The sequence below is a fragment of the Desmodus rotundus genome, chromosome 8 (assembly GCF_022682495.2).
Source record: "Desmodus rotundus isolate HL8 chromosome 8, HLdesRot8A.1, whole genome shotgun sequence".
NCBI classification, from domain to species: Eukaryota; Metazoa; Chordata; class Mammalia; order Chiroptera; family Phyllostomidae; genus Desmodus; species Desmodus rotundus.
The window spans coordinates 404,115-424,611 of record NC_071394.1 but is presented as its reverse complement, the minus strand read 5'-3'; the positions used below and the strand labels follow the sequence as shown (position 1 = coordinate 424,611).

The 20,497-nt window shown below is 59.7% G+C and overlaps 3 protein-coding genes across 9 annotated transcripts; 1 reads left to right on the top strand and 2 right to left on the bottom strand.

Annotated features, from left to right (window-relative positions):
- Positions 1 to 7,113: 7,113 nt before the first annotated feature.
- On the bottom strand, positions 7,114 to 8,676 carry TMEM249 (transmembrane protein 249). The gene is made up of 5 exons (XM_024572361.3): positions 8,484 to 8,676; positions 8,230 to 8,324; positions 7,943 to 8,138; positions 7,701 to 7,786; positions 7,114 to 7,421 (listed from the first exon to the last, which is right to left on the bottom strand). Exons 1-5 carry the CDS (start codon positions 8,674 to 8,676, stop codon positions 7,233 to 7,235), a joined length of 759 nt encoding a protein of 252 aa, XP_024428129.1. The 3' UTR covers positions 7,114 to 7,232.
- A 639-nt stretch (positions 8,677 to 9,315) lies between these two features.
- FBXL6 (F-box and leucine rich repeat protein 6) lies at positions 9,316 to 12,459 on the bottom strand. 5 transcript variants are annotated; one of them, XM_053930126.1, is made up of 9 exons: positions 12,326 to 12,459; positions 11,483 to 11,641; positions 11,265 to 11,328; positions 10,837 to 10,968; positions 10,655 to 10,762; positions 10,458 to 10,571; positions 10,158 to 10,389; positions 9,824 to 10,070; positions 9,316 to 9,537 (listed from the first exon to the last, which is right to left on the bottom strand). In XM_053930126.1, exons 1-9 carry the CDS (start codon positions 12,457 to 12,459, stop codon positions 9,387 to 9,389), a joined length of 1,341 nt encoding a protein of 446 aa, XP_053786101.1. In that variant the 3' UTR covers positions 9,316 to 9,386. The 5 variants fall into 5 exon arrangements, with proteins under 5 accessions (XP_053786101.1, XP_053786099.1, XP_053786100.1 ...); XM_053930124.2 differs by having other exon boundaries at positions 10,158 to 10,407; positions 10,539 to 10,571; positions 11,898 to 12,440; XM_053930125.2 differs by having other exon boundaries at positions 10,539 to 10,571; positions 11,898 to 12,440.
- A 116-nt stretch (positions 12,460 to 12,575) lies between these two features.
- On the top strand, positions 12,576 to 14,988 carry SLC52A2 (solute carrier family 52 member 2). 3 transcript variants are annotated; one of them, XM_053930141.1, is made up of 6 exons: positions 12,576 to 12,714; positions 12,880 to 12,935; positions 13,085 to 13,283; positions 13,369 to 14,239; positions 14,334 to 14,457; positions 14,560 to 14,988. In XM_053930141.1, the coding sequence occupies exons 3-6, from the start codon at positions 13,154 to 13,156 to the stop codon at positions 14,770 to 14,772; spliced, it is 1,338 nt and encodes a 445-aa protein (XP_053786116.1). In that variant the 5' UTR covers positions 12,576 to 12,714; positions 12,880 to 12,935; positions 13,085 to 13,153; the 3' UTR covers positions 14,773 to 14,988. The 3 variants fall into 3 exon arrangements, with proteins under 3 accessions (XP_053786116.1, XP_053786115.1, XP_053786114.1); XM_053930140.1 differs by having other exon boundaries at positions 13,060 to 13,283; XM_053930139.2 differs by having other exon boundaries at positions 12,604 to 12,935.
- Positions 14,989 to 20,497: the final 5,509 nt, after the last annotated feature.

Genomic DNA, 20,497 nt, shown 5'->3' with positions numbered 1-20,497 from the left:
GGGGCAGATGCCAAGCGCGGCAGCGACCCGGCAAGCGGGGCGCGGAGCGGAACAGGGGCTGCCATGCCCCTGCTCCAGAAATTCGGCTGTTTTGGTGGCATTCCGCCCTTCCGCGCGGCTGCAGCCCCCACCCCCACCCCGCGGCCTGGTAACCGGCAGGATAACCCTGCCCGCGGCCGCCCACCCCGAGATTGCAGCCCCCATGACGTCAGGCCCTGCAGCCAATGGCTGGGCGCGAGGGTGCGGGGCTGGGGGGGCCGTTTCCGAGCTGCACAATGGCAGCACGCGGGGACATATGTCCCTTATTAGGGCTCGGAGCCGCCATTGTCCCTTCTCCCGCCCCCGCCGGCCGGCTCGAGTCTCCGCCGTCGGGGTGCGCCGTCCTGCGGCCTGCGGTCGCCGGGCGCCAAGGTCGCAGAGGTGGCTCCGGGCGCCGCCGAGCCGGGAGCTCGGGCAAGGCCGGGGTGCGCGCGCACCCGTCGCTGCACACGGTGACCTTGTGCGGGGCCCGCGAACACCGGCCGGGGGCGCGCGGCGGCCGGCCACATCGGGGGCGCGCGTGTGGGGGCGTTCGGAGATTGCTGAGCTCAGCGCCCGGGTGCAGCCTGCACTGCGCACGGCTGCCCCCCCGCACCTCCACCCAAGAGTCGTGAGAGGGTGGGTGCGAGCCAGCCCGGCGCGGGGACACGGCGGAGCCCACTGGCCTGCTTTGTGGCCAGCGGCCCCGGCCGTGGCAGCGGCGGAATATTCATCTTGCGTGGCAGTCGCTCCCGAGGGGCGGGGTGGAGCGCAGCCGCCCCCTTATCGCAGAGCCGCAGCCGGCGAGGTCCGGAGTGGGGGCGGGTACTGGGATCCTCATCCATCGAGCCACTGGTCCTTGTTCCCTCCCAGGGGGGCTCCGCCGAGGCGCAGCCGGAGGCTCGGGGCCAATTAGCATTTTGATTGCGGGACTGGGGGCCCATCTGGACCGAGGCCTAATTACCGGACGAACCCTCCAGGTGCTGGCGGCACGTGCCAGGCTCAGCCCCTCACCTCGCGCTCCCTTCCTCCCCCCAAACAATCTGCCCCATTGCTGCTCCCCGACCACATCTCCGTCCCCTCCGTTAGTTCCCGTCACCCTGTCGCTCAGGCCCTGACCTTTGTCCCTCGTCTTCACCTCTTTCCTCCATCGCCCTTCACTGTTCCCTAGTTGTCCGGACCCGCTCACTGTCCATGTCCCTGCCTCTCTGTCAATTTCCCCAGCCCCTTGGCCCCCAGTCCTCTCGAAAGAGCCCTGACACATGTGCCCCGCCGCCCCGTGTTCCCGAGGGGACCATTCGGATGGCCCTTGCTCTTTCTCCTTGGTAGAGCTCACAACCCCTTGGGGCCCACGGCAGGGAGGGGCAGCTGGGCCCAGGCTTTGGCCATCGGTCGGAAGCCTCCTGGGCGCGCAGCGCACATGTGCCCGGCTCAATTACTTGGCCTCCTCGCCTTGACACTCCTCCCCATCCTGAGGTCCTTGTGCCCCGGTCCTGGGGTCCAGCTAGGAGAGGTTGAGAAAGGACAGTTGGTGACTCTCATGCCTATGGCAAGTTTCAGCCCTCCTCCCCTGGGGCCATCCTGCATCTCTCTTTCTGAGAGATGGAGATGTGTGAGGGGCTTCATTGCAGAAGAGGAGACTGGGGTCCCCAGGCAACTCCACTGTGCCCCTCAGCAGAACCAGTTCTTGAGCCTTGGGGACCCAAGCATGGCCGGGCCCAGCCCCTCTTCCACGTGGGACTGGAGGGATGTCCGTTCAATGCCCCACTGCCTCCCTCTGCTTCTGGGTGTGCCACCCCCAGTCCTGAACAGGGCCCCTGTCACTGAAAGGCTAGGCTTTAAGGCAGACTCCAAGTGTTGTGCCCCCAGCACCTGCCCCAGCAGGACCAGGAGGCCTGTATGTGCCCACCATGGGCCCTGTCGTCACCTTCCAACCCCTCCCCCCCAGCCCTAGGGGGCCCCAGCCCAGCCCAGGCCAGCCTAGAGGGCCCACTCCTGGACATCTCCCTCCCTGGCTGCCAGAACAGGACCTTGGCTCCCTGGCACCTCAACAGCCCCAGCCTTCTCTTCTACTGCAGAATGGGGGATGGGGTGTCTTTCCTTCCTGGAAGCATGTTGGTGCCCTGGGTGCACTGTTGTGGCCCCTGACCTGCTGCTGCTGGCTCAACCCCCATTTCCCACCCGTGAAATGGGACTCAGGGCCCTGCAGCCCCTCCCCACCTGCAGCTCAGGGTGAAAGAATTGCTGCAGCTCACCGTCAAGCCCAGGACAAGAAGCTAATCAGAATGAAGAGCGGCCCAGGTAGGTGACAGTTGGGATGGGGAAAGCAGGAGGAGAGGCAGTGGAAGGCTGCTGAGCCTCCAGAGTGTGGGGACAAGCGAACTGTGGAGTGTGTGGCTGGGAGCCCTTGGCCACAGAGGTGTGGGTGTTTGAGGAGTGTTCTGCAGTCTAGGGAAAGAACACCTGAGAGGATGAGAAGGAACAGCCCCTGGAGCTCACACAGAGTGGGGAACCTCGTAATCCACAGGTATCATGTTGGACACTTAGAAGGGTTTTCTCCACCAAGGGGAAAACCAACCCTAAACAAAACCCCACTGTGAGACCCCCCAACCAAGATTAGAAGCAAGGCCTGAAGGGATCACATGATTTCTTTCTTTTTAAAAAATTTTTAAAAACTTTATTTATTCATTTTTAGAGAGAGAGGAAGAAGTGAGGGAGAGAAACATCAATGTGTGGCTGCCTCTCATGTGCCCCCCACATGGGACCCAGCCTGCAACCCAGGCATGTGCCCCTACCAGGAATCAAACCGGCGACCATTTGGTTCACAGACTAGTGCTCAATCTACCGAGCCACACCAGCCAGGGCTAAAATAATTTTAAATATATATATATTTTTTTATTTTTAAAAGATTTTATTTATTTATATTTTAGAGAGGGGGAGGGAGAGAGGAAGAGAGGGAGAGAAACATCAATGTGTGGTTGCCTCTCGAGCGCCCCCCACTGGGGACCTGGCCCACAACCCAAGCATGTGCCCTAGGCCGGGAATTGAACAGGCGACTCTGATTCGAAGGCTGGCACTCAACCACTGAGCCCCACCAGCCAGGGCTGGGCTCACAGGATTTCCACTGAGCTGTGCTGCAGAGTCAACATCAGGGTCGTTCGCAGGAAGACACCACCCTCTGGACCACAACAATGTGCAGTTCACGTCTGGCCACCAGTGTGAGATCACCAGGCGCTCACAGAGCCCGGGAAACACTGCGCAAAATGAGGAGCGAAGTCAACAGTCAGAGCTGAGCCAGAATTGGCACAGGTGATAGAACTCGTAGACAAGGGCATCACCATGCTTGGGACTCCATCCCAGTTCTGGGGGCTGGAGGAAAGACTGAAAATGTCTTTTTTTTAAAAAATCCTCACCTGAGGATATGTTTATTGATTTTAGAGAGAGAGGAAGGGAGAGAGAAAGAGGGAGGGAAGGAGAGAGAGAGAGACATCGATGTGAGAGAGAAACATTGATAGGTTGCCTCTCCTACGCTCCCTGACCAGGGACGGAACCCACACCCTAGGTATGTGCCCTCACTGGGAACCCGACATGCAACCTTTTGGTGCATGGGACAATGCGCCAGCTGACTGAGCCACCCGGCCAGGGCAGGACTGAAGATGTTAGGAAGAGACATGGAAGGTATCAAAAAGACCCAAGCTGAATTTCTAGAAATGAAAATTGCAATGCCTGAATTTAAAAAATACACACAAGAAGGAATCAATACATTAGAGTCTGCAGATGAGTAGAATTGAAGACCTACAATAAAAATGACCCAAAGTAAAACCCAGTGGGGGAAGAACAGGACAGAGTCTCAGTGAGCTGTGGCACAGGCTCAAGGGGCCTGAGACACATGCAGTGGAGTCCAGAAAGGGAGGAGGGACTGGAAAAAGTACTGGTAGAAATGGTGGCCAAAATTTTTTCAGATTTAATGGAAATGATAAACTTACGGACCCAAGAAGGTCAACACCCCCCAACCACACATTATAGGAAGAAAACCACACGAGGCTACATTCTAATCAATGGTAAAGGGAAATATTAAAAGCAGCCAGTCAGAGGCCCTGGCCAGGTAGCTCAGCTGGTTCGGGTGTCATCCTGATGTGCCAAGGTTGCAGGTGTGACCCCCGGTCAGGGAGACTGAATGCAAGAGTCAGCCAATGAGCGCATGGGTCAGTGGAACAGCAAAACTGATGTCTCTCTCTCTCTCTCTCAAATCAGTAAATAAAGCGCCACTTACCTAGAACCCTACGCCCAGGGAAAATGTTTTTCAGAAACACAAGTGGCATGGACTTTCCAGACATGCAGAAGCTGTAAGAGCTCGCCACCTGGGGACCTGCACCACAGGAAATCCTAACGGAAGTGACCCTGACGAAAATCTAGGTCTCCAGAAATGAAAAGTACAGAAATTATAAGACAGTGGGTACATGTAAAGACTGTTTCTTGTTATTAAAAGGTTCTCAGCTGCCCTGGCTGGTGTGGCTCCGTGGATTGAGCGCTGGCCTGTGAACCAAAGGGTCACTGGTCTGGTTCCTGGTCAGGGCACATGCTTGGTTGTGGGCCAGCTCCCCAGTTGGGGGCATGAGGGAGGCAACTGATCGATGTTTCTCTCCCTGTCTTCCTCCCTCCCTTCCCCTCTAAAAATAAATAAAATCTTTAAAAACAAATAAAAAATACTCAACTGATTAAATAAACAATAACAAAGTCAGGTGTGGGCTGCCCCCTTCTCATCTTCCCCAAACCCTTTACTTTCCCATTAAGAACATTTTCTTTATTCAGTGACGAATCCTTAAACCTCTTCATTCAGAATCTCCCAAATGCTCTCTGCTTTCCATTCTCTTCCTCCTGGCTTTCTGTGAATGGGTTTAGTAACCAGCAGATAAACAAACAACATATGTGTGATTTATAACCACCGCAGGAGAAAATGCATACCCAGACAGCACAGAGGCCGGGAGAGGACGACGGAAGGACACCAGCGTGTGGCCGTCCAGGCACCAGACTGCGCTCAGGCAGCCCCCTTAGCCTTGTGTGCTCGATGGCAGTTTCTGCTTCTTTTTCATGGCCTTGACCCTTGTGAGGAGTACTGGTCCGTTCTGCAGAATGTGCTCAGTTGGGGTCTGTCTGATTAGCTGGCGATCGGCTGAGGCTCTGGGTGTGCAAAGGAGACCTCAGAGGCGAGATGGTCATTGCATCGCAGCAGAGGGTCCACCCACGTGACTCCCCACTGCTGACGCTGACCTCGGTCGCTCGGTGAAGGTGGTGTCTGCCAGGAGTTTCTTCTGTGAAATCACTGTTCTTCCTTTTCCATACTCTATTCCAGTGATTTTCAACCGGTGTGCTGAACCTCCCCTGGGGTCTCTCCTCCCCCGACCCCAACCCCTGTGCCCAGGCCAGAAGCCCTAGATTCACCCCAAGTTCTTCCCCTTTCTGCCTGCACCCTGCCTGCCAGCAGACCCAGCCTGCTACGGCCTCAAACCGCAGCTCACCCTTTCCACTCCCTCCAGGATCCTAGTGCACCTCTGCTCACAACTCTCCACTGGTTTTCACGAAGCCTCCTGCCTTCCCGTCCTCTCCTTTCAGACCAGGCCACCATCTCCCTGTAGCTTCTTCAGCACGTCCAGCTCAGTCTTGTGTCAGGCCCTCTGCCCAGGGCTCCACGGGACCCCCAGCCCCTTGTATGAGTCAATGTGGCATCCTCAGGGAGGCCTGGCCTCGCCCCTTACTAGAGGGACCCCTCCCCTTGGCAGTAGAGAGGTTCTTCGGTCTGTACGCTGTCCCCCCCCCAGCCCTAGATCAATCACCACCTTGAGGAGGGCAGGGACTTTGCGTGCCTGGATGAGACCGAGTCCCCAACCTGAAGCCTCGCACACCCCTCTGAGCAGCCTCCCAGAGTCAGATGAGCTGGCATGCTCTTCTCACCCCCGTCCAAAGCTGACAGGAAGCCTGGGCACTGTGAGTCTGGCCACAGGGCATCACCCAGCCAGCCTAGCCACATGGCCCACACCCCACACTCCTCACCTCCCCCACCACACAGTCCCTACACTTTCAGTGCCAGGCTCTGCCCACCCTCTTGAGCCCGTCCCTTGGTAAAAACTGGCCACTGCCACTCTTGGGCCCCATCTTCCGAGGGGCAGGAGTCCTGGGCCTGGGACGGCCAAATGCAGTTAGCCCCTGGACCCTGCCCCAGGTAGGGGTGCCAGTGGATGACAGCCTGGGGACTGCAAGTCCACCCTGAGCCATGGTTCTGGGCAGGGCCAGCTCTAGGGGCAGGTGACCTCAGCAGCTGCACAAAGCCCTAAGCTCATAAAGGCCTGTGGCTTAACGCTGTGGCGTCACATCATGGAAATTCTTCACTTTTTAACAAGGGGCTCCGCATTTTCACTCTGCATGGGGCCCTGCAGATTATGCAGCTGGTTCTGGTCCCAGGGGCACTCAGTTGACAGAGGGCACCGAGACCTGGTTCACCAGCAGGGCCACGAGGGACAGTGTGGCCAGGAAAACCAGGCACGCCTCCTGGGTCCCCATGGCTCACTGCCTTCTCTGCTGCCACAGGGGGCAGGAACACCCACTGGATAAGGGGACACGCACTGGGGTTCCAGCAGACACGAGGGTCTCCCCGCAGCCAGAGGTGAGCCCTGGCCTAGGGCTCTGCCACAGGGACTTCGGGGCTGTCTAGTCCAAGACACACCTCCAGACACAGGGCTTGGACCTGTGGCTGTTCCCAGTCCCACTGCTGAGTGGACCAGGAACAGGCCCCTGACCCAGACGGACCCGTCAGATTTGGACTCCGGGATTCTGCTGACTGGTCAGTGCTTGAGGCCGGGCAGGACTGGCTCGGTGGTGCTGCTGTCTGAGGGGGCATAGCAGTTCACACCCCACCGCTCTCTGATGATGGGTCCCACCTCCTGGAATCCCGGTGCTCCTCAGCCTTGCTCCCACCACTGCCCCCACCGCTAAGCCCGGACTCCCTGACAGCAGCCTGGAGGCCCTGGGAAGGGGGTGCTAGGAGGAGACTCTGGAGAGAGCCTTCCCCACACCTGGAGAGGAGACCACTGGGACTAAACAGCAGCTTTACTGAGAGGAGGCCAGCGGTGGGGCGGGGCTGCAAGAGAAACTGCAGAGGAAGGGAGCGTGCAGTCCCACGATGAGGGAAGGCGTACAGGGCAGGCCAGGCCACAGCGTCACACGTCCAGGTTCAGGTCCGACTGGCAGCTCTTGTCGCAGGCTGCTGTCTTGCGCTGCACGATGCCAGGGCTGAAGGCGGCCCCCAGCGGCCAGTGGCGGACCACGTGCCGGTAGGACGTAGTCAGGCAGTCGAAGTAGTTAATGTTGAGCTTCCGGGCGATGTGACGGCCCAGGAATTCTATTTGCTGGGGGAGCGTGTGGCGGTCAGTTCTCACTGGGACAGAAGAGGCCCCACCACCGCCACGCCTCGCAAGGCGTCCCCTTCCCTCTCCAGACCGCACCGCCAGGCTTGCTGGTCAGCCCCAGCAGCGCCCGCTCCACCATTGGCTCCAGCACAAAGGCCAGGCCAGGACTGCCTGCGAAATGGCCCCGTCCTAAGACCTAAGCAGTGGTCAACGTCACACTGTGCCGAGGAAGAGAGGGAGGGCCTGTCTGGGCCCAGGACGGGCTAGGGCCGGACCCACCTCGTAGCGATCGGATAGCTGCACCAGCACCAGCGGCTCCAGCTTGTGGCCGCACAGAACCAGTTGGAAGAAGCACCTTCCGTAAGCTAGCGGAGGGCAGGTAGCTCAGCCTGGGGGGCGTGGGAGGGGGCGGAAACTTGGGGGAGGGGTGGGGTCCGCGGGCTCCAAGGGACTGCGCAGCTCTGGCTTGCCCGCCCCCTTCCCTCCCACGCACTCCCCGCGCCCGTCCCTGCGTGCGTCACCGTCAGAGCTGAGTGCCAGGCGCACGTAGAGCAAGTGCAAGGGGCCCTGAAACACAGTGTGGCCCTGGATGGAGAAGCTGTACATGCCGAGCTCATGGTTCAGCACCAGGCGGCGGCGCGGCAGTGAGGAGATCATGATCCACAGGCCCACGCCCACGCCGTACGCAGGGAAGACCCAGGTCTCCTGCTTCTGCACCTGTGGGCGCCGCGGGGAACATCTCAGCTGCTGTTCTGGCCCCCGGGGGTGGTGGGAGGAGGTGAGGGGAGGCGGGCCCTGGAGCTCAGACCTGGTTCACCAGGCCGAAGCTGACCAGGAAGAGGCAGACAACAAAGAGCAGCGTCCCCTTCCACAGAGTGTCCAGGTAGTACTCCAGCACGAAGACTGCGGCAGCGCGGCCGGACGCATGAGGACAGTCAGCCCCTGCTCTTCGCAGGAGTGGCAGCACCAGGGCTCCGCCTCAGACACCACGCACCTGCCGTCCCCGCCCGGCTCAGTCCCAGGCCCCACCCCTGCATCGTGGCCCCGCCCAGACGCGCGCACCGTTGGGCTGCAGCTCGGTGAAAGGGTAGAAGCTGTTGCTCTTGAGGCGCTTAGCCAGGTGGCGCTCGTTGCAAAAGAGTCCGAGGTTCCAGAGCTGGAAGCGTTTTCCGAGGGAAGTCCTGGAAAGGCCGCTGATCCAGCTCTTGGGGGCCTGGGCCTGGATCAGGCACAGGGCGTCAGCTGGGCGGGGCATCGGCACCACCCACTGCCCACAGTTGCACTTGTACCTGGAAGAAAGTTTCCAGGGCTGCGATCCAGGAAGGAGCCGGAGCTCGCAGGCAACTGGCAGGGGAGCAGAGCGACACCAGGTGGTGGCAGTCCAGACTGGGCGGCGGCTCGCGTTCTAGAAGCTTGAGGTAGTGGGTTCTAGAAGGGTCCATACTATTGATTACCCCTTCTCAGGAGGGTCCTCTGGCCAGGTCACTACAGTGGGCATTCACTTCCCTGCTGGTCCTGCCCCACCCATGGAAGGCCCCCTGTAGAGCCTGGTTAAAATCCTTAACTGAAGAATGGGGTGGTTGGACACCTCAGCCCTAAGGTGTACAGAAATCTGTAGACAGGTGCACCTGACAAAAACCCATGGCTGAGCAGGGCCCTCCCCCCTCCATCACTACCTCTGCCCAGGCCGGAGCCTCACACACAACCAGAGACATTTCACTGAGGTGTCCCCGAGGGCGGATGCACGTGCACTGAACCCAGGAATCCAGCCCAGCAGTGAGCCCTGGGGGTCACCCCCCCAAAACAGCACAGGCTCCAGGCCAACCCTAGCTCTAAGTGTCTCCCTCAGGTATGAGCCCTGTCCTCTCGCTCCAACCCCAAAGACCACACAGAGTTCTTAAAAATGTTTATTGTAACAAAATGTTCCAACATCCAAAACTGGGGAAGTGTATAGGGCCAGGCTGTCTAGCTGGGGGAGGGGGGGCTGGTAAGCAGCTGCTCCAGGCACCGCTGGACGTCCTCTGGGCCCTGGTAGGCTCGCTTCAGGCCCCGAGGGAGGCAGCGGCAGGACTCCAAGTTGAGGAACCGCAGGCCCGGGCAGCTGCTGATCACAGAGCTATGGGGCAGGGTAGGCCATGGGGGTGAGCCACCGGCCCCCAGGAGACCCAGGCCCCAGCAGGGCTGAGCCAGGCTAGGGAGCCCCCTCTACCCATGAGCCACAGCTGGTTCTGCCACCCTAGCCACCAAGGCCCAGTTCCAGTCCCCTTGGTGTCCCCTAGGCTGACCCCAAGCAGAGGCTTGGCCAGTATGTGTTCCCCTTTTGGACCCCTGGAACTGGCAAGTCAGGCAGAATGGGGAGCGTGCCACGCTGGCTCCAAGGGACCGGAGGAGGGGGTGCTGACCTGACCGTGCTTGGTGTAACCCGAGTGCCCCTGAGGTTGAGGGAGCACAGGGCTGGCTGTGAGCCCCCAGGGGCGCCTGAGAAGGCACCTAGGGCCTCCTCCAAGTCCTTCTCGCTGAAGCCCTGGCCACTCAAGTCCAGTTCCCGCAGAGTGTGGGCCCACTTCTGGGTCAACAGGGGGCTGCCCTCCTTGGCTAGAGTCAGCCGGTCTGACATGCCATACAGGCCCAGATAAAGCTGCTCCAGCTCTGGAGATGAGAGGAGTGGGGGTGAGCTGTGGGTGGGCCAGGGTCCTCACGTCACACCTGCCCTGCCACCACCCAGGGAGCACTGACCCCGACACGGCAGGTCACGCAGGCCAGCAGGTGTGATTCGGGCACAGCCTCGGAGATCCAGAAGGCGCAGATTAGGGGAGCCATGCAGCAGGCGTCCCAGAGCCTCGTCTCCCACAAAGTTGCAGGTGGGGCCAGCGAGGCAGAGCTCCTCGAGGCTGGGGAAGCCCGGGCCAGGAGTCGCCACTCGCCCAGAAGGTTTGGGCAGCCACACCAGATTCAGCAGCCGCAGCACCTGGGAGTAAGGCCCAGGCTGCAGGTTGGGAGAGGGGTGACAGGGGGGAGAGGCGGGGTGTCAGGTACCTGCAGCTGGGGGCAGGCTCTCTGCAGGGCCTCCACAGGCAGCTGAAGGGGAGTGTTGTTTCGGTTGATGCCCGTGCTCACCTCCAGGAGCTGGAGCTGGGGGCAACAGCTGCTCTGCAGAGGTGGGGGTGAAGCGGGTCGGTGGCCTGGCAGTCCTGGTTCAGCACCCGCTCTGCTCCTGCCTGTCACCAACCTACCAGCAGTGCACCCAAGATGGCTGTGGTCTGGGGGCTGCAGGTCAGCCACAGCTTGCGCATTCGGGGCCCCACCGCCTCCAAGAAGCTCACCACGGCCGTGGACTCCACCTGGGGACCCAGCACAGGGTTACCTGTCACCTTGGCTTGGGCTTCCTCGGGGCCCCTGGGAACGCAGGGCTCACCGTGGAATGCTGTATGTCCAGGCTGTGGAGCTGAGGGCAGGCCCCGGCTAGCACAGTCAGAGTGTTAGGAGTCACACCATGGCAGTCGGAAAGCTTGAGGAAGGTTAGCCGAGGACAGGACTCGCTTACAAGCTGTTGAAGACAAAGGTCCAGTGGAATTGGGGGAGGGCAGTCTGTGGTGACAAGGAAAGAAACCAGGGGCTGGTGCCACTCTATTGCCTCAGCTCTGACCTTTCTGTCCATGCCAGGCCCACCTGGGGCTCCTACTTCTAGCGTCTCCCTGATGGAGGAGACAACAAAAAAGGAGAACCAGGCAGGTATCCCCATAGGATAGGGTTGGGCCCTGTGGGGCCTGACCTAGTCCCTGGACATAATGGACAACCCCGGAACGTGACAGCTGACATGCAAAGGAAGCCGCAGGTACTCACCTTCAACACAGCATGTACCTGGGACTTCCAATGGATGAGGGTCAGCCTCTGGAGCTGCGAGAACCTGCAGAATAGCAGAAGCAATCCTGCAGTGTCCCCACGCTGTCTCTTCTTCTGGGTCCTCCTCACCCATCCATCACCTTGGTGCAAGAAGGGGCAGGGACTTTCCACATAACACAGGTGCAGTACGGGGATAAGGAAAAGAGGGGACGCCTCACCGATTGGGCATAAACCACTCCAGGGAAGCAAGGAGCTTCTTCTCAGCCTTGGCCCCCCCTTTGGTATGGCGGCCAGCCAGTGGCGGCGACAGGGTGACGGTGTGCCAGAGAGCAGGCTGGGAGGCGGCCTCGTGCCAGCGGCGGCACACGCGTGCAGCCCTGGAAGAAAAGCTCTGCTGAAGGGCACGGTCTTTTGTGGTAGATGCCACCCCACCGGACGCCGCAGCTCTTACAAAGCTGAGGACATTTCAGCTCAAAGTCGGGCGCCGGGGGCTCCAAATGGACTCGCGGAGAGACTGTGCTCTCTGGCACGCGTGTGTACGCGCTCACGCTCAGACGTCCCCGCCTCTGCCACCCGCTGGGTCGCAACAGGTCGGTCAGAGCCAGGCCGCTGCGCTCGATGCGCCCGGGGTACCTGCCGAGGAAGGGCATGGGCCCATCGGCCGCCACCAGCAACCCGAAAATCTGCAGCAGGATTTCCAAAGGAATGCGGTCGCCCCAGCCCGGGTCTGGCCCTTGCTCCGGCGCTGGTGCAGGAGCGGCAGCAGGTGCGGGGGCGGACTTGGGCCTGGCCTTGGCCGCCGTGGCTCGGCACCCAGGCAACCGCAGCCGCTGAGCGCGGCGGGCGGCGCGCCTGTGCGCGCGGGCGCGGGCGGGCCCCGCGCCGGGCAGCACCAGCAGCATGCTGTCCGACTGCAGCAGGTGGTACCCGGAGCCTCTCGGCGCCAGCCGATCCCACCACCAGTCCTCGGCCGAACGGGCCCGCACCCCTGCCGGCGGCGCGCCCCGGACTCGGCGCCGGGCCCGCCGCGCCACACGGGAATCCATAGCCAAGAGCCTCACCCTGTGGGGCGGAAGGGGCGGGGCTGGCCCCTTCCCAGCAGACTCAGCACCCGCTTCCGGGCACGGGACTTCCGGCGGTGGATTTTAAGTGTCCCGGCCTGTGAGTGAGAGTCCTTTCTGTGTTTCGACCACATCCCTCGGATTCGCTGGCTCTGGGCTGGAGCCACGATCCTGGGCCGGAGGCGGCGCCCTCGCCGCGTGGCCTGCCGGCCGGCCTCTAACCCGGGAAGCACTCGGGCGCTGCACCGGAGGTGCGGGGACTCCGGCGCCCTGGGCTGCTCTCCACCGCCCATCTGACGCTGCGAGGGTGGTTCTCGCCTCGGTTACACCCCTTCAGAGCCCCACCGGGCTCCCGCCTCCTGGATCTCGCCAAAGCTCCGGACTCCCAGGTGGGCGCAGGAAACACAGAGGCCCGCGTGGCGCCTGAGGGGTGCCCCTGTCACGGAGTCATTGTCCCCGTGTCTGTTTTGGGGTGAGGCTGGTGGTAGTCTACGCAGTTCAGACCCGAAGTCAGCTTCCCTATTACCATCCTTCTTTGGGGGCCGCCGTGGCAGTTTGGACCCAGCTTCTACTTTACCTTGTTGTGTCGCGGTCCTGACACTGGAGACAGGTACTACGTCGTGTATTTTGGCCCCTCCTCCCTACCCCGTCCTTCCCCAGTCTTGGTTGTCTGGCCTTCCCCTGACTCCTACCTCTCTTCCTTGTGCTTCCGCCTGCGCGTCTGTTTCCTTCAGTCTAGAAACGCTCTTCCGTTTCCAGAAGTGGAAGCACCTTCTTTGGACCTAGGTGGGAACCCAGCCCTGTCCTGAGGGTTCCAGCCTTGGCTGAATGGCAGCACCCCCGCTGGGCCGTCTGGTGTTGACCCACCTGTTGGTAGCCCTCTTCGGCATGGGCTCCTGGGCTGCCATTAACGGGATCTGGGTGGAGCTGCCCGTGGTGGTGAAAGACCTCCCTGAGGGTGAGTGAAAGTGCCGGGCAAAGGAGGGTGGGCCGCTGCAGCTTTGTCCCTTAGCCTCTGAGGTGGCCTCCTCCCTTCCCTGCAGGTTGGAGCCTCCCCTCCTACCTCTCTGTGCTCGTGGCACTGGGGAACCTGGGCCTGCTGGCAGTGACCCTGTGGAGACGGCTGGCCCCGGGCAAGGGCGAGCAGGCCCCCATCCAGGTGGTGCAGGTGTTGAGTGTGGTGGGCACCGCGCTGCTAGCACCTCTGTGGCAGCAGGTGGCACCAGTGGCAGGGCAGGACCACTCCGTGGCCTTCCTGACACTGACCTTGCTGCTGGCGCTGGCCTGCTGTGCCTCGAACGTCACTTTCCTGCCCTTCCTGAGCCACCTGCCACCACCCTTCCTGCAGTCCTTCTTTCTGGGTCAGGGCCTGAGTGCCCTGCTGCCCTGCGTGCTGGCCCTAGCACAGGGCGTGGGCCGCCTGGAGTGCCCACCAGCCCCCACCAACGGCACCCCTGGGCCTCCACACAGCTTCCCAGAGCGTTTTCCCGCCAGCACCTTCTTCTGGATACTTGCTGCCCTCCTGGTCACTTCGGCCACCGCCTTCCAGGGTCTCTTGCTGCTGTTGCCGTTACCACCGTCCTCACCCACAGAGGGCCCAGGGCCTGGCCTGCGGGTGGGACCCCCAGGAGTGGCGGAGGACGAGGAGGAGGCCTCACCACTGCAGGAGCCACCTTTCCAGGTGGCAGCCAGCACCCCTGGCCCAGACCCAGAGGCCCATCGGCTGCTCTCTGCCCGCAGCGCCTGCCTGCTGGGCATGCTGGCCATCACCAACGCACTGACCAATGGCGTGTTGCCTGCTGTGCAGAGCTTCTCCTGCCTGCCCTATGGGCGCCTGGCCTACCACCTGGCCGTGGTTCTGGGCAGTGCCGCCAACCCCCTCGCCTGCTTCCTGGCTATGGGCGTGCTGTGCAGGTGCACAGGGGCCTGAAGCCACTTGGGCTGGGACTTAGGGATGGGGACCCGGTCCCAGAACAGCCAACCCTGAGTTTCTGCTTTCCCTCGGCAGGTCTCTGGCAGGGTTGGGCAGTCTCTCTCTGCTGGGCATGCTCTTTGGGACCTACCTAATGGTGCTAGCAGTCCTGAGCCCCTGCCCACCCCTCATGGGCACTCCTGCAGGGATGGTGCTCGTGGTAAGTACACTGGGGACACTGAAGCAAGCAAGGTGGTGGAGGGAGTTTGCCATGGAGCCAGAGGCACCCCATGCTCAGCCTGCTGCTGTGTTTGCCCGCCAGGTGCTGTCGTGGGTGCTGTGTCTGGGGCTGTTCTCATACGTGAAGGTGGCTGCCAGCTCCCTGCTGCATGCGGGTGGCCAGCCGGCACTGCTGGCAGCTGGTGTGGCCATCCAGGTGGGCTCCCTGCTTGGTGCGGTCGCCATGTTCCCTCTCACCAGCATCTACCGCCTGTTCCGCAGTGGGAAAGACTGTGTGGATCTCTGTGGACCCTAAACCTGGGCAGGTGGGGACTTCACTCCACCCCACCTGTCTTCAGGCGGACTGGCCGCTGTCCAGGGAGGCCCTTCCTATGCAGGGGCACCAGCACACTCCACAGGGGGCCCTGGCACTTCTGGCCCAAGCCAGGTCCCCACTGGGGCCATGGATAGGCCTGGTGCTGGGCCCCCGTCTGGTGTTGGCGTTGCGCAGTAAAGCACGTTTATCCCAGGAGTCCCTTCTCTTGTGCAAATGGGGGTCCTGGGAACCTCAGCAACCCTCACCCCTACACTGTTCTTGTGGTTCCTGGGGTTATGCCCTCTGAACCCAGGCCTCCTGCCTGCCCCCCAGCCCTGACCATTGCTTCTCGGACCCACCCCCCACCCACCCCCTGAGAACTTCCCAGAGGGAGGGCAAAGGCCAGCTTCTGGGCCAAGGGCCCACACAGGCTTGGGCGGTCAGAGGCAGCATGGTGTCCACCCAGTGGCAGCCCATCCGGCACCTCCAGCTAAGTCCCCTCCGGGCCTGTGGTGGGCCCAGCCAGCCAGGCACAGTCGACAGGCAGGGCAGGCTATCCCCACTTTGTGACCTTGGCGTGGTCTGCTCCCCCGCTGCTCTCTGGGGATTGCGCCAGGACTTGGCTGCCGCCTCCAGGCACAGGAGGGGCTCGGTGAGTGGCACTTGGACTACAGAGTGAGGTTCCAGCCAGACTTGGGACCTTTCTTCTCAAGGGCGTTGACTCCTTCCCTGAACCACCAGCCTCCGGTTTCTGGCTTTTTCCACAATGAAACTCACGTAGACCGCAAACCCTTTATTCAGTTGCCTCCTTCCCGAGCAGCACATGCCACCCTGGGACAGGCGTCTGTGGGGAGCGGGATTGGGGTGGGGGGGTGCGTGTCTGTGCCAGCCACGACCTGCCCTGGACTGGGTGGCTTTCCAGTGCAGACAGGAATGCACCCAGGCTGGGCTGGAGGGGTGTGTGGGTGGGGACTGCAGTGGGGCAGGGCAGACGAGGCCCCAAAGAAGCGGGAATTGAGTGCCGCTGTCCCTGCCGCCCAGCTCCTTCCCGTGATTGGGTCCTTGACTCGGCCTGTGTGGGGGCCTTTTCCTCCCTGTCATTCCTCTTCAACCCTACCCCCCTTGGCAGGACCAACAGAACGGGTGGGAAGGACTCAAGGGAAAGGCCTGCACACCTTGACCACCGGAGCCTCTGGTCTGGGGCTCCAGCAGGCATCAGGTGGGGGTGGGCACCCAGGTGGCTCACACAGCTCGGCCCTGAGGAGAGGAGGCCACCAGCAGGGCTAGCCCCCTGGGGATGGGGATGGGGCCACCTGGCCTGGCTGCTTGATACGGGGGTGGGGGCTTAGGTGGTGAGTGAAGATACAGGGAGAAGGACAAGGTAGGGTGGGTGGCATGGCCCTGGGTGCACCCTCCCCACACCTCTCATCAGCATGCACCCCCCACACCACCAGTCACCCTGGGGCTGGAAGTGGGGGTTGGAGGAAACCACTGCCCTTTGAAGTCTGCAGTGCCTTCCTGTCGATGCCCCGTAGGAAACAAGACTCAGAACACCCGGGGGGAAGAAGACAGGCACAGTGAGTCCCGAGGCCTCCCGGCACGCCCTTCCCTCCTGTGGCTACCCAGGCAGGTGGCCAGGGAGGCAGGACGGCCCACCATGCCAGGCCCCCCAGAGCTGGGCCCTGCCTGCAGGGCCTGTTAGGGTACCCGAACCTCCAGCTGGCAGTAGGTGGCAGCTGCTCTGGGGCTCCCAGCTCTGCCCAGAGATCCTCTCGGTCTCTGGGCCAGGGCACTTGGAGACTGGAGGGAGTCCGTGGCCCAAGCAGGACCTAAGGCAGCACATTGTCCCCAGAGGGCAGGCCCAGGCAGCCTCTGATCCCAGGTCTGGCCAACTCAGCTGGGATTGAGCAGTGAGCACAGGGGCCGGGGTCTTGGTAAGGGACTGAGGTGGGGTCTTCACTTTACCAGGCCAGCGCTTCTCAGCCCAGAGCCTCCAACAGGTGTAGGTATTGATGTGCTTGGAGCTGTAATGGCCCCTGGGTGACAGAATGGTCTAGTCCCCTCATTTGCATCTGCTCAGAGCCCCACTACCTGACCTGGGGTCATGGGACAATGGTCCCTTAAAGGGGCTCCTTCCCTGCCACGGAATTCAAAGGGGCCTCCCAGTCTTCCTGAAATAGTAGAGTGGGGGCAGCGGGGTCCTTGGCCAGAGCAAGGGTACTGACCATCAGCGATTCCCTTATCTGCTGCCCTGGCCATGCACACTGGTCTCCGGGAGCCTGCTGCCCACTGCCCTGGGGTCACTTGGGCCTCTTGCAGCCCAGGCACTGACTTGGAGCATGTGGGTGCAGGGCTCTGCTCCATCTTCTCTTGCCTGGGGGACAGTATCTTCTCATGGTGACCCCCACATTACACTCCCTGTGACCCCCCCCTCCTATCCTGCACCTCCGGCTCCTAGCAGGATTAGTTCTTGATCTGCCCCACCTGCAAAGGAGAGTCTCCGGGGCCCCTGACCCCAGCCAGGCCAAGCACTACACAGGCAGGACCTTCCTCAGCGGCACCACCCCGAGCTGGCCCCAGTGTGGTCTCCAAGGGGTCCAGGGGAAGCACTGAGATTTGATGAGACAAGCTGTAGACCGACCTTGAGACTTCGATCTCTGTACTGGCAGTGGAGACCAAGGTCACTGAGGAAGCGGACAGAAGGGGTTCCTGGCAGGCCACCCCGTGGTAATCCCTGTGGAGAGTCATTCTGTGGACACCCCTGCTCAGAAGGCTGTGGCTGACAAGGGAGGAGTGCCAAGTCTAAAAGCCAGTCCCTGGAAAGGCCACCAGCAGCTGGTCACGCCCTCGACAGCCTTGGGTCAGACACCAGCGAGATGAGGATGGAGTCCCAGCATCTTCCAAGAGGGGCGTGATTAAGAGTTCTTTTGGCTGGGTTGACACTGACCAGCCGAAATCGGCTGGCTGAGGGAGGGCATCCCCTGCTGGCCTCCTGTCTACCCCAAGCGTGGTTTCCCAGAGCTCCACAGGGCCAGGGCTTTGTGCCGTGTCTGTGTGGCGGAAGTTTCTCTTTCGCCTCCCCGTGGAAGAGCCCAGTCACGCGGTGACGCTGTGCTGAACATTTCAAACCCTGCCCGACAGTTTCCCAGAGCGGCTGCAGAATCCCACCCATGCAGAGGGCTCCAGTTTCTCCCAGGGGGTCTTGGGGAGTGTGGGCTTTCCCAGAGGCTTGTCCTTTCCCCTGGGAAAGGTTGGGGGAACCGCATTAATCAGGCTTGTTCATAGGTGGTTAGCATAAGGGGTGCAGCCAGCAGAGGCGCTCATTTCAGAAGTCACAGGCTCCATGGCAAGTCCCTGGAGATCTGCCGGTTTCTCCACTAAACTCATGTAGTCTGTCTGTTGAGTCATCCTCCTGCTGTCCCAGGCCTGCCGTCTCTGCCAACAGGGGCACAGGTCGGCTGCCAAACAAATCGTGTTCTTCTGGTGTTAGCTCAGCCCACCCTGACTTCTCCAGTTTGAATCCAGCGCCTTCTCGGTCTGAGTTTTCAACCAGCCACACATGACTCCCCATGAAGCCCCACACAAATTGGTGGTCTCTCTCGCCTCCACTCCTGACCCAGTCGATCACCTCACTGATACTTTCTGTATACTCTTGGGTCTTAGATGTGATGCCTTAGGGTTATTTCATGTTGTATGGCATTGTCTTTTCAATGAAAGTTTCCGTAATTTTTAGTGAACGTAAAAATCATCCACCCATATTTATAAATCAGGTGTAACATTCATTGTCTTTCTCTTCCATGTAAAAAATGTCAGGTAGTGCCTTGACTGGTGTGGCTCAGTTGGTTGGAGTGGAGCATCGTCCTGCAAAGCGAATTGTTGCTGGTCTGATTCCCAGTCAGGGCACACCCCCAGGTTGTGGTTCAATCCTCCGGTCTGGGCGCATAAGTCAAGGCAATTAGTCAATGTTTCTCACTCTCTCCCCATCCCTTCCTCTCTCTCTAAAAGCAATGAAGAAAAAAAAAGTCCTTGGGTGAGGATAAAATAAATAAATTAAATTAAATAGGCCTGGCTGGTGGCTCAGTGGATTGAGCGCTGGCCTGCAAACCAAAGGGTTGCTGGTTCAATTCCCAGTCAGGGCACATGCGTTGGTTGTGGGCCAGGTCTCCAGTAGGGGGCGCATGAGAGGCAACCACACATTGATGATTCCCTCTCAAAACGTAAAATAAATTTTAAAACTTTAAAAATCCATCTGTAATCCATATCAATTTACTAGACTCTTTATAAACTGAAATGCAACCTTTTTTAAAAAACGTTTTATTTATTTTTAGAGGGGAAGGGAGGGAAAAAGAGAGAAACACCAATGTGTAATTGCCTGTTATGCATCCTAGGCATGTGCCCTGACTGGGAATCAAACGAGCAGCCCTTTGGTTTGCAGGCCGGTGCTCAATCCACTGAGCCACACCAGCCAGGGCTGAAATGTGACCTTTTTAAATGACAGCTGATTCTCACTGAATCATCTCCTGACCCTGCTAATCTGACCCTTACTGACAGTGTCCTTACTTTACCTGGCAATGTTGACATTTTTGTGGGTTCACTAGGAGTCTGTCATTCCTTTACCAAGGTTTACCCAGAAATTGGTGATGAACCCCAGGCCAGGGGACTGTCATACTGTTGGGGCTGCTTGTGACACAGGTGTAATGGGCCACTCTGATGGGACTTGGGCTGGCTTCTGGCATCAGTGCCCACAAAAACCTGCAGTTCTGTGGATTCTGGACCCTAAAGGTCTTCAGGAAGGTCACTTCCTACTGGGCCCAGGAACTTAGAAATTTGCCCAAATTATAGGAAGTATGTTTCTCACCTTGGGAAAACAAGAAATAGAATCTTTTGAAAGCCAGTCTGAGGTTCCTTATGAAAACTTCAGCAAAGCAATTTAAGGTGGTCCAGGTGGTCTGGGAGCACTTGGAGCCCAGTGCAGGCAGCGGCCACGCTGGCCGAGAACAGCTGCACTTGATGGCCCCCAGTGGTCCGTATTTGAAATCTCCTTTGCTGATCAAAGGGGAGCTCGGTTGGTGAGAGCGCCATCCGATACGCCGAGGCGGTAGGTTCGATCCTCTCCCCAGTCAGGGCACATACAAGAAATCAACCAATGAAGGCACACATAAGTGGAACAACAAATCAGTGTTTCCCTCTCTCTCTAAAATCAATAAATAAAAGGTTTAAAAACAATTAAAGGGGTAGAGAAGGCAGTGATAAAAATGTTAAACTTTGGAGTAAACAAAATATATCACTAATACTTCCAGTGGAAACCCCTGTGTTGTCTGTGTCCACCCTTCTGGATATCGCAGGTGGCTAACGGCAATGCACGCCCTTCCTTTTTATGGGCATGCAAATCAGTCTGGTCCAGTGGAGACACTGTTGTTTGCTTGCCTGTGGAAAAAGCATCTCCATCTTTTAAAAATTCATTTCAGCCTTCCTTCACTCCATATAAATCTGAGGTTTTGAACTTCTCTTTTGAACTTAGAACTACATTCCTGGTTCTCTTATTAGTTAATGGCTTAAATAAAATTTTGACACACTGCACTAGTTTTTGAGTTGCTGCTGGAACAAATTACCACAAACTTGGTGGCTTATAGTGACCAAAATTTATTCTACCACCATGCTGGAGGCCAGAGTCAGAAACCAAAGTGCCTGCCAGGCTGGCTCCTTCGGGAGGCTCCCGTAGGTG

Coding starts and splice junctions, on each gene's coding strand:
- TMEM249 (XM_024572361.3), bottom strand. CDS start 8,676: ATGCCCCGCCCAGCTGACGCCCTGTGCCTGATCCAGGCCCAGGCCCCC. Junction 8,325..8,483: donor CACCGAGCTGCAGCCCAACG/GTGCGCGCGTCT, acceptor GCGCTGCCGCAG/TCTTCGTGCTGGAGTACTAC. Junction 7,422..7,700: donor AGCTATCCGATCGCTACGAG/GTGGGTCCGGCC, acceptor ACGCTCCCCCAG/CAAATAGAATTCCTGGGCCG.
- FBXL6 (XM_024572445.4), bottom strand. CDS start 12,310: ATGGATTCCCGTGTGGCGCGGCGGGCCCGGCGCCGAGTCCGGGGCGCG. Junction 10,572..10,654: donor CCATCTTGGGTGCACTGCTG/GTAGGTTGGTGA, acceptor CCACCTCTGCAG/AGCAGCTGTTGCCCCCAGCT. Junction 10,071..10,157: donor GCGTGACCTGCCGTGTCGGG/GTCAGTGCTCCC, acceptor TCTCATCTCCAG/AGCTGGAGCAGCTTTATCTG.
- SLC52A2 (XM_053930141.1), top strand. CDS start 13,154: ATGGCAGCACCCCCGCTGGGCCGTCTGGTGTTGACCCACCTGTTGGTA. Junction 13,284..13,368: donor GGTGAAAGACCTCCCTGAGG/GTGAGTGAAAGT, acceptor CCTTCCCTGCAG/GTTGGAGCCTCCCCTCCTAC. Junction 14,240..14,333: donor GCTATGGGCGTGCTGTGCAG/GTGCACAGGGGC, acceptor TTCCCTCGGCAG/GTCTCTGGCAGGGTTGGGCA.